This window comes from Sminthopsis crassicaudata, chromosome 2 (genome assembly GCF_048593235.1).
Source record: "Sminthopsis crassicaudata isolate SCR6 chromosome 2, ASM4859323v1, whole genome shotgun sequence".
Classification (NCBI taxonomy): domain Eukaryota; kingdom Metazoa; phylum Chordata; class Mammalia; order Dasyuromorphia; family Dasyuridae; genus Sminthopsis; species Sminthopsis crassicaudata.
In genome coordinates this window covers 504,847,282-504,862,025 of record NC_133618.1, presented here as the reverse complement: position 1 = coordinate 504,862,025, position 14,744 = coordinate 504,847,282, and the positions used below count along the sequence as shown (strand labels likewise).

The 14,744-nt window shown below is 40.8% G+C and overlaps 1 protein-coding gene across 1 annotated transcript in view; it reads right to left on the bottom strand.

The window, feature by feature from the left end:
- The window catches only part of ADAMTSL2 (ADAMTS like 2), a 45,402-nt gene that overhangs the window by 7,236 nt on the left and 23,422 nt on the right, over positions 1–14,744 (bottom strand). Inside the window, 3 exon segments of the mRNA XM_074284847.1 lie at positions 2,215–2,326; positions 2,475–2,601; positions 10,157–10,254. Coding sequence (XP_074140948.1) covers positions 2,215–2,326; positions 2,475–2,601; positions 10,157–10,254 — 337 coding nt within the window.

Below are 14,744 nucleotides of genomic sequence, written 5' to 3'. Positions count from 1 at the left end.
AGAACACTTCACTTCCAACTACTGGTTTCCCACCTGCAAGGCAGAAAGAAAGGAATGAGCAAGGATTTGGCCAAGGAGGGTGGATTTGGAGAAGTGGGAGGAAGTAGCAAATTTAGACTTGCTAGAAGAACCATATTCCTAATAAACGATGTTCTCTAAAAAGTGGAATGTGCTTGCAGGCCATGGTGATACTAGGATTTTTCTTTGCTCTTTTATCAGATAGTGAGTTCAAGTAGAGATAGCCTCTGGGTTCCAACCTGAAGAACTGGTGATTCTCTGAAGGACTTCCTAGGCGGAGCCTTAAATAAGGTAGACCTGGGAGGAATCTGCCTGTTCCAGTGCTGCTCCTAGCCCCCTGGTTGGTCATAGTTGTTTCTCTTTGTCCTTAGTTTTCAGAGGACCAGTGATCTATCATATAGGTGTTGTCTCGACTTGTTTGTGAATTGGTTTTAAAGGAGGCAGAGTTGCACAAAGTCACCAGCCTCACTTTCTCTTCCAGGACCAAGTCCAAGTGGCCAGGAAGTGAAGATACCTCAGCACTGGTCCAGGAGGTAGTGAGTGACACTGGGGCCTTTCTGATGTCTGACCAAGCTCCAAGCACTCCACAGTGCCTGCTTCTGTCACTTTCATGGCCATTGGAAGAAATTCAACTGGGGGAAGTCTTTCCACACTTCCCTGGGTAGGACATTTCCCTAAATCATTGGAGGGTTTGGGTGCTGTCAGCTAGTTACCCTCAATCTGGCAACATTTTCTGCTGGAATGATATATTATGGTACACAAACTACAGCTTCTTAGAGCCATAGCAATAGTTGAGGGCCAGTGGGGGGGGGCACAAAAAAGTAAATGAGCTGCCTTAAAAAGGGCTCCTCAAGCTCCCATCCCAGAGGTGCTAGTCTTCCTTGAGCTCCCACACACTCCAGATTCTACATCTCAGTGAATAAAATGTCGAATCTAAGTCAAGAAGAAGACTAAATTTTAAGCCTCAGACATTTGCTAACTCTGTAACCCTTGGCAAGTCATTTAACCTCTGCCTGTTTCAGTTTCCTCATCTATAAAATGGGGATCATTACCTCCCAGGGTTCTCTTGAAGATCAATTAGACCATATTTGTAAAAAGCACTTAGCACAGTATCTAGCACATAGTAGGAACTTAATAAATTCTTCCTCTAAATTTTGATGGTCATTTATGACCTTTCTGGGTCTCAGATTTTTCATCTGTGAAATGAGAGGTTGGACCGAGATGATGTTTATGGTCCCTTTTAACTTTAGAGCTACAAACCTACAATAGCTAGAACTTCTGCTACTGGAGCAAGGGAGTGAATGTCCTTTGGAAGAATGGAGCTCTAAGGTCAGCCTGATTTCAGGACAGGGTGTCCAGCTCAGTCAACTGCTGGTCCAGTCCCTGAAAGAGCAAAGAGGGTAAGCACTTCACCCCCACCAAGCAACCCTATTGACCCTACTTTGTTCTACACTCAGAAATTGGGATACCTTCCACACCACCCTGATGTCTCAAGTGACTATGATTTGGTCCTGGCCACATATCCCAGAAGAAACAAGAGGCTGTTAAGAGCCTACATAGGGACTTGTAAGTGCTTGGCAGTTCACTAGGCACTCCCTGCCCATCTTACCCTTTCCCCTTTGGCAAATGAGGGCAGCTTAGTTACCCTCTGGCATTTCTCAGACATTTATAGGCACATTCTTCTCTGATTAGTCTTTGGGGAGAAGAGGCTAATTGAGGCACAGACTGCTTTTGGAAGAAAGAGGGTTTTACTTTGGGCAAATAGAAAGCCTGGAAGAGTTGGAGGGAAGGAAAAGGAGAAGATGAATCTGACTGTACAGTCACTAATGTTTAATTTAGATACAGGTGCTTGTGGATGCAAACACACACACAAACATACACAAAACAACAACAGCAACAACAACCTTGTCTAGGGAGGGACAAAGAGCCTCATCTCATCATCCCTGGAACAAAGAAAACTAATGGGCCAGGAATCTTTCACAGGGCCAGACTGGTTAGACAATGTGGGATAAACAGAGCTGACTTAGATGCTTAGGAATAATTTCCAATAGTTTATTTTTTTTAATTCAAAGCAAGTGAAATGGACAAAAGAGCCATCCTATAGATTAATCCCAATTTCCTGGAATTCACTTGTGAAATAGAAATAGAAAACACTATGTGCTCACACACACTACCTCCACCAACACTATTGCCTACATCCTTCAGTTCCCAAGAAAGCATGTCAGCAGATCTGTTCAGGACACAGAGTTTAAGCTTCATGTGCTCCCTTCTCCTTACTCCCCACGACAGCAAGGAGACGATGGCCCCACTGTCCTCCCCGAGAATCTCTCACGTCTCCAGTAAGCAAGAGCTCTTTGAGGTTTATTTGACCATCTCTCCTCCAAAACAGGTTCTAGTACCGACGCCCAGGAGTTCCGACCAGAGGAGACCGCGGAGAGAAGTGCTGGAGACATTACCTTGGCTGGCATTCCCTCCCAGCACAGAACTCGTGGACAGGCTCCGGGCGGGTCAGGGCATCGCAGTAACTGTCATCAACCTCAATCCCATCATAACGGACACACATGGCATACGTTGACATGACCCCTAGTTTCAAGGCAGAGGAAAATAAGTGCATTGGGACTTTGAAAAAGCTGTTCCTTCCTGACATGCTTACTGGGTCTGAACGTGGAAGAGCTGCTCATCACAGACCTGCCAAAGTCCAGGAGGCATCTAGAGCCATTTTCCTGTTTGTTGGCCAGCCAGTTTGCCGAGGCTATCAAACACAGAGGTTGGGCAACTCAGAGACTCCTAGCTTTGGATGTGGAAAGGACCTTAACAATCATCCAACCCAACTCACTCCCTTTATAGATGAGGAAGAGAAAGCCCCCAAAAGGTCAGAGAGACTATCTCATCTCACATAGATAGTAAGTGGCAGAGCCAAAATTTGAACCTACGTCATCTGAATGCTGAGCCTTTCTACCAAAGGAGGTTGCTCCCTACTCCCCAGCTCCCTTTTCCATAACCTTTCCATTGGAAACTCTCCAGCTTATAAACCCAAGCCGATTAGATCTCCTCCAAGACAAAATTGGACATCTACCACCAAGTCAAGAAAGACCCAAGACTGAGATTTAGAGACCCTCCAGCCTTGAGGGCTATGGAGGTTGCCTCCATCCTCTTTCTATATCTCTCTAGGTCCAACTGCGATAGAGAAGGGTCAGCTCTTCCAGAAAGTTGCCAGGGTTCATAGTATATAGCAAATTTCTCTGCTAGCTTTGTCTTGCTGAGTTCCCAGAGCTTCTTGCTGTGGGACAATGGCCTAATACCCAATGCAATAGCAGATGACCTTAAAGGAAGGCTGGGTGATGGACTCCAGGGCCTCCGGCCACTCTTCCTTCCCTGGGAAGAGACAAATAGGACACCCCCCCACCCTGTCTCCGAGGTTCTCAGTCACATGCTTAGGCACAGTGTCCTTTGGAGAATCACCTTCTCTACCCCTCCATGGAAAACCTGCAGAGTAACTTTGCAAAAGGAGCATAGTATCAGCTCCCCTTTGTCTCCTGAAAGAATTTCTGTCTTCTTTTCCCTTACTCCCCCTTGGTTTCATTATGATACTAAAGAGAATCTGCACAGGGTGACAAGAAAAGTCAGAGACCGGGCTGGCTAAAGGAGCTAATTCCCTCCAGAGAAGGGACAAAGCCCAGAGTAGGAAGCTTTGGGGTCCTTTTCTTTGTTCTATAAACTAGGATTCATCTGAACCACAGAATGTCAGAGCCACAAGGAACCTTAGAGATCTTCTATCTCACCTTCTCCCATTTGCCTATGAGGAAAGTGAATCCCCATTCACTGGATGCACAAGACCACAACAAGGGGTAGAATTAGAATAAGAACCCGGACCTACTTCCTACCTCCCCATCCAGCACTCTTTCCCTAGTCCATGCTGCTGCTTCTTTTTTTTTTCCCCTGAAACAATTGGGGTTAAGGGACTTGCCCAGGGTCACACAGCTAAGAAGTGTTAAGTGTTTGAAGCCAAATTTGAACTCAGGTCCTCCTGACTTCAGGGCTCGTACATGCTGCTTCTTAACAATTATGCATAATGTGTCTCAATTTTCCTGTCTGCATACTAAAGATGCTAATATTCAGAGGTTTGTATAGGTCACAAAAGTACAGGATTCCAATTTCAATACACTCCTACAAGCCAAGGTTTGCTTTCCTGAGAGGCTAGAGGTATAAAATACCATCAAATTTCACCTTTGTTCCTATATCTTTCTCAGAGTCCTATGAGTAAAAGTCTTGACTTGTTAGTCAAGCATGGAACAAACTGAAAAAGTGAGCCATTATTATTCCCTCTTCCCATAATTATTAAGAGGAGAGACAGTGGAGACTTAAACAAGGAGAGAGAAGGGAGTGGGGAATGGTGGGTGAATGTTTCTGAAGGAGGTAAAGTTGAAAAGGTATATCTGGAGGGACAGAGGTGGGACTCTTTTTAAGGTGATTCCTTCTCCTGCTTGGCACAGAGTTGGCACCCAGAGTTGTCCTGCCTTAAAGTTAGAATAACTTTATAACTTAAGGTTATAAAGCTTGTTTGTATTTTTTTAATCTCACGCACTGTGAACATAATAAAATTCATTCACATCTAAACATGAAATGATTGTATTTCTATATTAACAGGCCAGACTCATGTTTCCTGGGTCCTTTGGGGAAAAGTTCCCTAGCTATAAATATTTACTACTCTTAAGGAGAACACTGAACCCCAATGGGAAGTCCTATTGTGAAAGTGATTTTGGAAATGACACTGATTTCTCTAAATATCAACAATTGGAGGAGTTAGAATTAACATTGGAGGGAAGGTAGGAGAGAAGGAGAAAGAAAATGTAGGGCAGGAGCTTAGTCTAATGGAAAAAACCTTGTATTGTACTCTTTGTCCAGAAACCTGGCTTTGAGCTCTGGTCCTGCCTATCTGTCAAAGACCCCAGGCTTTTGTCTTTTTCTCTTTATCTTTTGTCTCTGATTCTCTATCTCTGTGTCTGTCTGTCTCTACGTCTCTGTCTCTCTCTCTGTCTCTCTCCATCTCTCTATAGATAGATAGATAGATAGATAGATAGATAGATAGATAGATAGATAGATAGATGGATATCGATATATCGATAGATAGATCGATATAGCTATAGATATAGTTCTTTCTCCACTTCAGTTTCTCTTTTTTGTAAAAACAAGAGTGTCTAAATGAAATGGTCTCTCATCCTTTTCAGCTCTAACATTCTGACTTGATATACTATGAAGGTGTTTTAATCCCTTCCTTACTTGCCTATAGCACATTCTCTCTCTGGATTTCATCCTTATCTTCCCAAGTAAACATCCAATTCTAAAATCAAGGTCTCATTTATTTCTCTTGTCCCTGTCACGCAACACTACCAAGCACTTTGTTGGGCTCAAAAGGAATTGAACTGAAATGAACTGATCCCTAAAAGAGTGAGAGTTATATATAATCAGGTTAGTATGAATATTGGGGAGAAATTGGGGAGTATTTTCTGCTTGAGATTTAAAGGAAAAATATAAGAGTTTTCAAGGCTACCTTCTCAAAACAATTTCAAAGTTGAAAGAAAATGGAATGTTAGGACATAGAATATCAGTGCTAGAAGGGCCCTTGAGCATGGAACATTAGGACTGGGAGGCACTCTAGAATATAGAATGTCAGAGCTATACAGAAATTTAGAACATAGAATGTCAAAACTGGAAAAGACCTTAAACATAGAATGTTAAAACATAAAACACAGAATTTTCAGAGAGCAAATGTTAGAATATAGAATATCAGTGCTGGAAACATAAGACTATTACAACTCAAGAGGACTTTGAATATGGAATTGTCAAAGTTGGAAAAGACTTTGAACATGGAATATAAGCAGACAGGATATAAAATGTGAAGCTGGCAGAGACCTTAGATTATAGAATGTTAGCCCTGAAAGGGATCATAGAATGTAAAACATAGACTATAGAATATCAGAGCTGTATGGGACTTTCAAAACCATCTAGTTCAGTTCTCTCAGGTTACAAATTAATAACTTGAGACTCAGTAAGATAGTGGAGAAGGGGAATAGGATGTTGGTAAAGTACTCTAGTAAGGGGATACAACACAAATGACTACAATGGACTATAACTGGACATCATCATGAGTACATACAAAAGATACAAACTAATTTCTTTTTTTTTTTTTCTTTTGAGGCTGGGGTTAAGTAACTTGCCCAGGGTCACATAGGTAGGAAGTGTTAAGTGTCTGAGACCAGATTTGAACTCGGGTCCTCCTGAATTCAAGGCTGGTGCTCTATCCACTGCGCCACCTAGCTGCCCCACAAACTAATTTCAAAGTGAGGAAAAAGCCATTACTTGCTGGAGATTTCATGGAGATCTCTCTGAGAAGACAGGCTTTGAGTTGAGTTTTAGATAATGGCTAGAAATTAAAGAGACTGAAAAATGCAGAATCATAAGCTTATTTTCTAGGACCAGAGAGGACCTTGTGGTAAAATACAAAGAACCTTGGGATCAGAAGAACCTGGACTAAAACACCAGCTCTTACTGGCTCCAACATGATCTTAGACAAGATAATTCATCTATATCTCTGATTTCTCCACTGTAAAATGTAGGGGATGATATAAATGATTTCTAAGGCTAAATAGTATAAGTCTAAGATTCAATGACTGAGGCTGATTCTGGTGGGGACATCAATTTCCCCACCAATCAAAGACACTCAACTTGGTTCTTCCTAATCACCACATTCTTTAATATCCCACCTGTGATCTTATCATCTAAGGATTCTTCCCAACCCTACAGACTATCATCAATCCAAATAAATTCCACTGCAACAGACACTAAGAAAATAAAACAACCCCTCCATCACACTATCACCCATCAGTTGCCATCTGCTAAAAGCTCAAGTTAGACATACAAAACTGTCTTGAGAGAAAAGAAGGAATTCCTGAACTGCCTCCTCCTGCCCCTCTCCCAAAAAATAAAGCATAGCCAGACAACAGATACTATTTTCTCAAAGTTAGGCTATATAATCTTCAGTCTCGGGGAGGAGAGCTTTTCATAAACAATCTGATATGGGACTACAGAACTGAAAGCCCAATAAACCTTGGCAGAATTCTTCTCTAACATTTTAGTGGTGTCATCCATCTGGACATTATTGGGGCCTAATTCATTAGCAGTAAAGAACCAGATTATTTCCTTTGTCACACAGAGACAGAGCTGAAAAGGAACTCAGGGGTTTCCTCATTTTACAGACAAAGACACTGAAGATCAGAGAGGTACAAGTGATTGCCTAAGATAATACAGGCATTAATTGTCAGAGGAAGAATTTGTCTTCTGACTTTAGAGTCTTTCTACTGTACCACAAATAAACATTCTTGATCTCTCTTACAACAACATATTTTAGATATAGATCTCAACATCATTGCTCACTCAGTGTCAACCCAATCATATCATTTAGGACTAAAAATACACTACCAGTATTCAAATAATCAAATCTTTATCATGGATGGATGATTGGAGGAGGGGGAAGAAATGAAGCTTAAAACATTTCTACTACTTTAAACATTCCAGGACACAAGATCTGAGGGAGCTAGAAGGTCAAGGCTGATAGGACTAAGGTCTTTGTGTATTGCTCTAGGGACAGGAGTATATTATCATTACCATACACATGAGTCTATTATTATACTCTCTCTGAAGCAACAGCTTTCCTTCCTAAAATGAGTAGGATGCCAAGATTGCTAGACCTTCATCACATAATGTTTCTGTTTCCGGCTGATTTTTGTATCCTGGCTCTCTTGGCACAACTGGGAGCCCAGGGAAGCAGGGAGCCATCTGCTTATCTAGACTAGGACTTCTCAAACTTTTTCCACTCATGATCCCTTTTCTCCCAAGAAATTTTTATGCTACCCTACCTCGAAAATGAGCTGAGGTGTTTCTGGCAGCCTTCGTGGATGCACAGTGCAAAGTGCATATGGTGTGTACTCAGAACCAAGGCTTCAGTGAAGATGCACGATGCAACATGGGCAAGTGCTGCCAGAAACACCGTGGATTCATTATGCATTTGGTTTTGAATTATTTTTTGATTGTTGCATTCAGAAACCTTTTATCATTGCCAAATTTTTGTGAGCCCCATATTCAATTGCACAACCCCATATGGGGTTTAGACCTTAGTCCTATCAGTTTAAGTTTAAGAAGCTTTGGTCCAGAGTGAATTAGTGAACTGAGCCCAATCCCCAAATATCATGGCACTGATGGATAGGCCCTAGCCTGTGTGAGAGGAAGAATGCTTTAGACTTTTCCCAGAACCCTCTCCCCATCTTCTGTTTCTCCTCATCCTCACCACTGCTTTTATGGAGGTAATTAACGGGTACTCCTTTCATTATTACAGATGGGGACAGTCAAAGCCCAGTTATATGAAGTAACTTGCATAGCATCCCTCTTCAAATGGATGACAGAACTGGAACTCTGTAGTCTTCTGACTCGGAGCAAAAGAATTCTTTCCACTTTCCATCTTTCCATCACAAAGCCAACTTCCTTTAAATTTGGTCTTAGAAAGTACTTCTATCTTTATTGCCAAATAGAGTCCTGGAACCTCAGAGCTGGATGGGACCTTAGAGTCTAGTCCAACTTTCTCATTTTATGGAGGAAGAAATTGAGACCCAGAGAAGAGAGGCAATTTCCCCACCAGAGGTCACATTGTAAGTTAGACTTTCTAAGCTAGCCATTTAATTCTGCTTGCATGGTCAGTGAGAGTTAATTTTTACTTAGTATGGAAAGATCAAGTCAAATTTATCAGAGATTTTGCGTAGAGCCAAGATCAGTTCATTTTTAAGGGATTTAAGCTAATACTGGATAGTCATATTATGATAAACTTCTTTGGGGTTGACCAGCTTGTTTTCCTAATCAAGTACAGTACTAATAAGGTAAGGCTTATGGGTTCAATCCCATGTGGGTCAGCTAGCTTCCTCCTTTTTTGTGACCACAGATGGCATAGCACCAGGCATGCAACCTGCAACCATCTGCAGGGACTGAGATACAGAGTCTACTTGGTTCATCTTAACCCATTAGTGGAAAATTAATTCAAACTGGCAAATATCTTAGTGATGATGCTAGAACATTCTTAAACATTAGACTTAGTCTTAATAGAAACTAGGACTGACCTTGACTCTCTCATCTCTATGAATTTCTCTTCGCTACAAATGCAAAAAAATCTCCCAATAAGCGAAAAGATCATCTAACTCTTAAATCCACTCCTCCCCCCCAAAGCTATTTTTTCAATATCTTACTGTTTTTAAGCATGTTTCTTTCACATCTGTCTATACTGTGAACTCTCAATTATTCACATATTCTTTTCCTAAAATAAATATTTAATCCCAGAGTAGTCTTTTTCTGATCATCCACTTCCAGGAATTTCTGAGACACCTCTTCTTCCCCTCCAACCCTACCTCATATCAGCTTATGTTCAGTCTAGAAAACAAATTCACTTAAGTACCACATGTGCTCAAAGTACAATTAAGAAGGAAAATGTGTTAGGGGGAAAACATGTGGCAAAATCAGATCTGTTTGACTGGATTATTCTTTTTAATTCTTCATTAGCATAGATAATTACAAGTTAATCATAACTGGTTTATGAGCTTCTAAAGGACAACTTTGGTGTCAATCTCAAGTAAAACTGCATATTGTATTTTTACTTATTTTGTTAAACATTATCCAACTCTATTTTTAATCTGGTTCTGCCTTTATCTGGTCTAAGGCCTTGATACACTAATGTTTGGGATCTGATAAACTAATTAATATTTTAAAATGTGGTCCCTTCAACTCCAGGATTCTATAAGCTATATCAAAAGTCTCTTTCTTGCTCTGAATATCACTGTTCTCTATCCTCACTTCTTTAAGATCCTGTTCAACTCTAACATTCTCCATCCTAGGGCCTCTTCCAGCTCTGATATTCTACCCATTCTTAGGCCCCTTTCCGATCTGACATTCTGTGGTACTAGGAGTATTTGATTGATGTTCATGGCAATGATCATGGAGACGTGATGGTGAAAGTGATAGTGAGGTAATGATGATGACTCATGCATTGGGATGTGGGCTCATTGGTGGCTGCAAATCAAAACTCATGCATGACAACTACCTGTTGTGCAGGTGGAGCTACAAGGCTCGTGGGAAGAGAGCTTCCACCTGTACATGTCAGCAGGACTCACACCTTGCTTCCTGGACTTGGGCCTGGTCCTAGAAACAAAACCAACCACAGAAATTGACGAGGAAAAACTCCAGCCTGTCCCACAGAACCCTCCAGCTGATTCTGGGGCTTGGATTTTGGAAATTTGTTATAGAAAGGGATTAGTTTGGGCTTGTTTGGGTTGTGTGTTTTTTTTTTCAGTGTGTGGTTTTGTTTTATTTTGTTTCATTTTTTATAACATACCTGCAGTAAAATCCCCAGCCTGGTTAGAGTTAGAACTTCCACTCTCTAGAAATAGAGAGAATGGGATAAAAGAACCCACAAAGAGAAACATTTCAGAGCTGAATAAATGTCTGCATGTTTGTTTTTTGATTTGTTTTGTTTCCCAGATCAAAATCTTATCTGAAACAACCCAGGTATTAAAGTTATGGGATGATCTCCTTCCAGAAGAAGATGTGAAGAATCAGAAGCTCAGGGTCCTCTTAGACACTCTGCTTAAAAAGTATGAGATTTGGGAGTGTGAGCCTCTCAAAACTTTTCTCTTAACTCTTTTCCTTTTGATGAGCTGGGGTGGTAAGCTGTAGGCTTTTTCGGCTGCAGAAAAGGCATTCCTAGGTTGAAAACATCTGAGTTCTTGCTGCTTCCCCCTCCTCAGCTGGAGATGTTTAATTGAATGGTGGACACCAGCCATTTGGCCAGCAAAGCCTCATAAAAATCAGCTGTGAGTACCGCAGCCCCAGCTCTCTGCACTGCCAAGTCTCCTCTTGACTCCCCCGTTCACATTTCAGCTCAGGTCTGAGTCTACACACACCAACTGGCTTTTTTGTAGTTGTTTTTTTAAAAGAAAAGTACAGATGAATTATAATTATGTGGAAGTGGTGGAGCTGGGAGGGACCTTAGAACACAAAATGTTCGAGCAAGAAGGGACCTCAGAACATAGAATAGCAAAGCATAGAATCTCAAATTTGGAATGAAGCTAAAGGACTATCCAACGCACCTCCTTTATTTTACAGATGGAGAAACTGAAGTCCAGAGAAGGAAGTGACTTATTCAAAGTCAAATAGTGATAGAGTCAGACTACATTCACTGCTCTTTTAGATGCATTCATTGCAATGTTCAACCCAGCTAATTAGGTTGAAAAGTACAAATTATCAAGTGTTTATTAACTGAGTTTTTAAAAAATAACATTGTTAGATTAAATCTAGCCTTACTAGGTGTGTTCTCCATAATCTGGTGTTCAATCTAAATGTTCAATTTAGAAACTAAATTTGTGTGTTTTATCAATAGAAGCAAGCAACTCTAAATTTTGGGTGTCACTCCCATAGAAGAGAGGATGTTCTGAAAAAGCAGAGGAGGTATAAGAAAACCTCAGGGTTTATTCTTTCCCAAGGGACCCCAAGCTCTGCTCATACAAGGGGAAGTATAGCAAGGGTCATATATAATTGATGTAAATCCAATAACTTAAGTCCCAAGCCCCATTTTAAGTCCTAAACATATTTTCGTCATATATTCCCTTTTCCATTGAGCCATGGGATATCAGCTAAAAGTCATCTCAGGTTCATGGCAGCTTAATAGGGCCCAGGTTTTTAGCAAACTCAGAAGACATGGATTTTCCTTACTGGCCACATAACCACTTTGGGAAAGGTAGAAATTACCCCATAGATTTATTGTGATAGAAGTTCTTTGTGAACTAAAGTATTATAGCATAGTAAGTATATAATAACCAGTATCATGTTTGGACAGCTATTGTCAACTAAAACTGTCTGTGGGTTTAAAATGGGAAATCCTGTTCAAATTTCATATGCAAGTATGAATAATACTCATCTTCCATTTCCCAGAGGAATCCCGCCCTCATGATAACATGGGGCCTTACTTATCCCTACAAATAGGACTCTAGTTAATGAATCTGTTCATAGTTCTTCCTTATTTACTAGAGGCAGCCCAGTTCTAGATTTTAGTCAGTATGTGAGAAAAAGAAGACAGAAGACTGTTAAGTAGGAGAGAAAGAGGAAGAGAAATGGGATAAAAAAAAGAAAGAAAAATTTAAAAAGAGAAGAGAAAAAGGAAGTTCATGGAAAAGAAAAGAAATGAGAGAAGAGAAAGAGAATAGGAAAGTACTGATTTGGAGTGAGAGGACTTGGATTTAAATATCACTGAGAAAATTGAGTCTCTCTTTCTTTGTAAAATCCCTTATCTGTAAAATAGGAAAGAGGAGGCAGGAGGAAGGAAAGAATGGAAGAGGAAAGAGGGAGAGGGAAAGAGTGGGATAAAGAATCTCAGAGAGGACTTGATGTCTGGGGTCACACAGGTTGTATATTGGCAAAGATGATATTTAAACCCAGGCCCTCTTACTCCCAATCAGTACCATTGTACCAAGCTGCTTGACATGAAAAACACATTAACTGCATATAGCATCTAGAGTTCTGTTTTTCAAAAGCATTCCATTTTCCCCAATCCAAGAGAAATTAAATGAGCTACACCCCTCCAGAGTAAGGAAATGCCACCATCTTTGTCTAGGTACATTTTCCTGGTTATATGTGACAACAGCGACTATTGCTTGATTTGGTGAGAATGGGGAATTGTGATTTTAAAAGTACTATTTAAAACCTGCTCTTGATTTTAAGAAACAAAAGACATTTTCAGGAATAACTAACTGAACAGTATTTCCACCACAGCAAACTTCACATCTTTGGGGGGGAGGGGGAGAAACTGTCTTATCTATTTGCAAAACAATGCCAACAAGTTTCCTTCTTAGAAATCCTCAGAAATACAAATTCAAAAAGAAGCATCCAGAGAAAAATGAGAACCATGGTCCAAGTAGCCCAAGGGTCCCACAGACAATATTGTGCCTTAACTGGAGTCACGACTTAACTTCCAGGCTCAGGATTTACTAAGACTGTTAAATTGTGATGTTTTAAAATCTCATGTCACAGTACTCAAGCCTATTATTGTTCAGCTGTTTCTAGCCCAGAGAGATAGGCAGCTTATACTATTTCTAGACAGGAGAAGCTCTAAAATGCCCATGTCAAGGATCAACCCCAAAAGCTGTTTTTCAAGCTTTGTTTTGTGGTTTTGTTTTTTGTGATTATTGTTGTTTTTTAATTTCCAAGGCTTAAAAAAGGGACACCATTTGTTTTGAACATTTGATTCCAATGACCCCTCCCTTAACTGTTTGTAGCCGTTACATAGAAGAATGGAAATAGCATTTCTTTTCATGTTCCTTCTCAACTTCCAAACCCCCGCTCTGACTTTACCTTTCAACTGGGCAGACATAATTTCCTGTGTTTAGAACTGAGGGGAGACGTGGCTATTTTAGCCTACTCACTTTTCAATTCATTGCACCATGGGCTTTATCTCTCCCAAACATCTTTGCCTCTGTGCCCGCCTCATCGCCTGATGGTTCCTTGGCCCAGAGGGAATATCTCTAAATCTGGCACCACCAGCAAAAATGATATAAAACACTGCTTTTCTCTGAGACTCACCCAGAACAAACAACCGCCTCTCTGCCCCACCATTATACACATATACAAATCAGAGGCTTTTTCTGGGTGGCATCCTAAACAAATTACAGGAGAAACCCCAGCTATGGGTGTTAGAGGACCCCTATAAGAAATGGAGCTCCTTAGAAAGTTGGGTCACAACTTTCTAAGTCTTCCCTGGCCTCCATTCTCCTATACGTACACTTTTGGGAGATAGAAACAATTTCTCTTTCACATCTCTATTCCTATAGCTTAGCATGGTTCCTTACACACAATAAGCATTTGACATTCCTCATTCCTTCATTCACTCCTTAAGAGTGAATGAGAATGTCCTAGATTAAAATCTAAGTCAGTTTTATAGAATCATCACATTTTTAGAACTCAGAGAGACCCAAATGATCACTTAGTCCAATTTCTCATAAAATACATGAGGAAACGTAGGTCCTAAACAATTGGTCAAGGTCATACAACAAACAATGGTAAGACTGAAAGCTAAGTCATTTCCAGGCCAGTGCCTTTTTCAGCAAACCAAGCTATCTTTCTAGAAGGGGCCTCTGGGTTCAGTCCCCTGACCACTAAACAGTTACACCTTCACTAACACAGAAAGATGTGTTAGCATCTCAATTTAAATAAGATCAATAATTTCTAACATCCTGACTATCAGAAAAGCAACTCTCTCTAAAATTCCCTGAGACCTGCCCTGGGATCCAGAAGTCATCCCCTCTTCCAAGTATCTTAGAGCTTAGAGGGTGGTCTTTAAATGAACCGAGGCATTTGGTCCCCTCTTGTCCTGTGCTGGCTTATAAATAACTGAAATGTCTTGTCATCTGGAAACATTTAGGCTCTGGACCACATGGAAGAGCAGACATAACTATTATTCTACTTTGTCATCTGAGTACAAACAGCAGTAAGCTATTATAGAACTTCTATAGAGGGAGAGAGAGGGAGAGAGAGACACACACACAGAGAGACAGAAACAGAGACAAAGACAGACAGGCAGAGAGAGAGAGAGAGAGAGAGAGAGAGAGAGAGAGAGAGAGAGAGAGAGAGAGAGAGAGAGA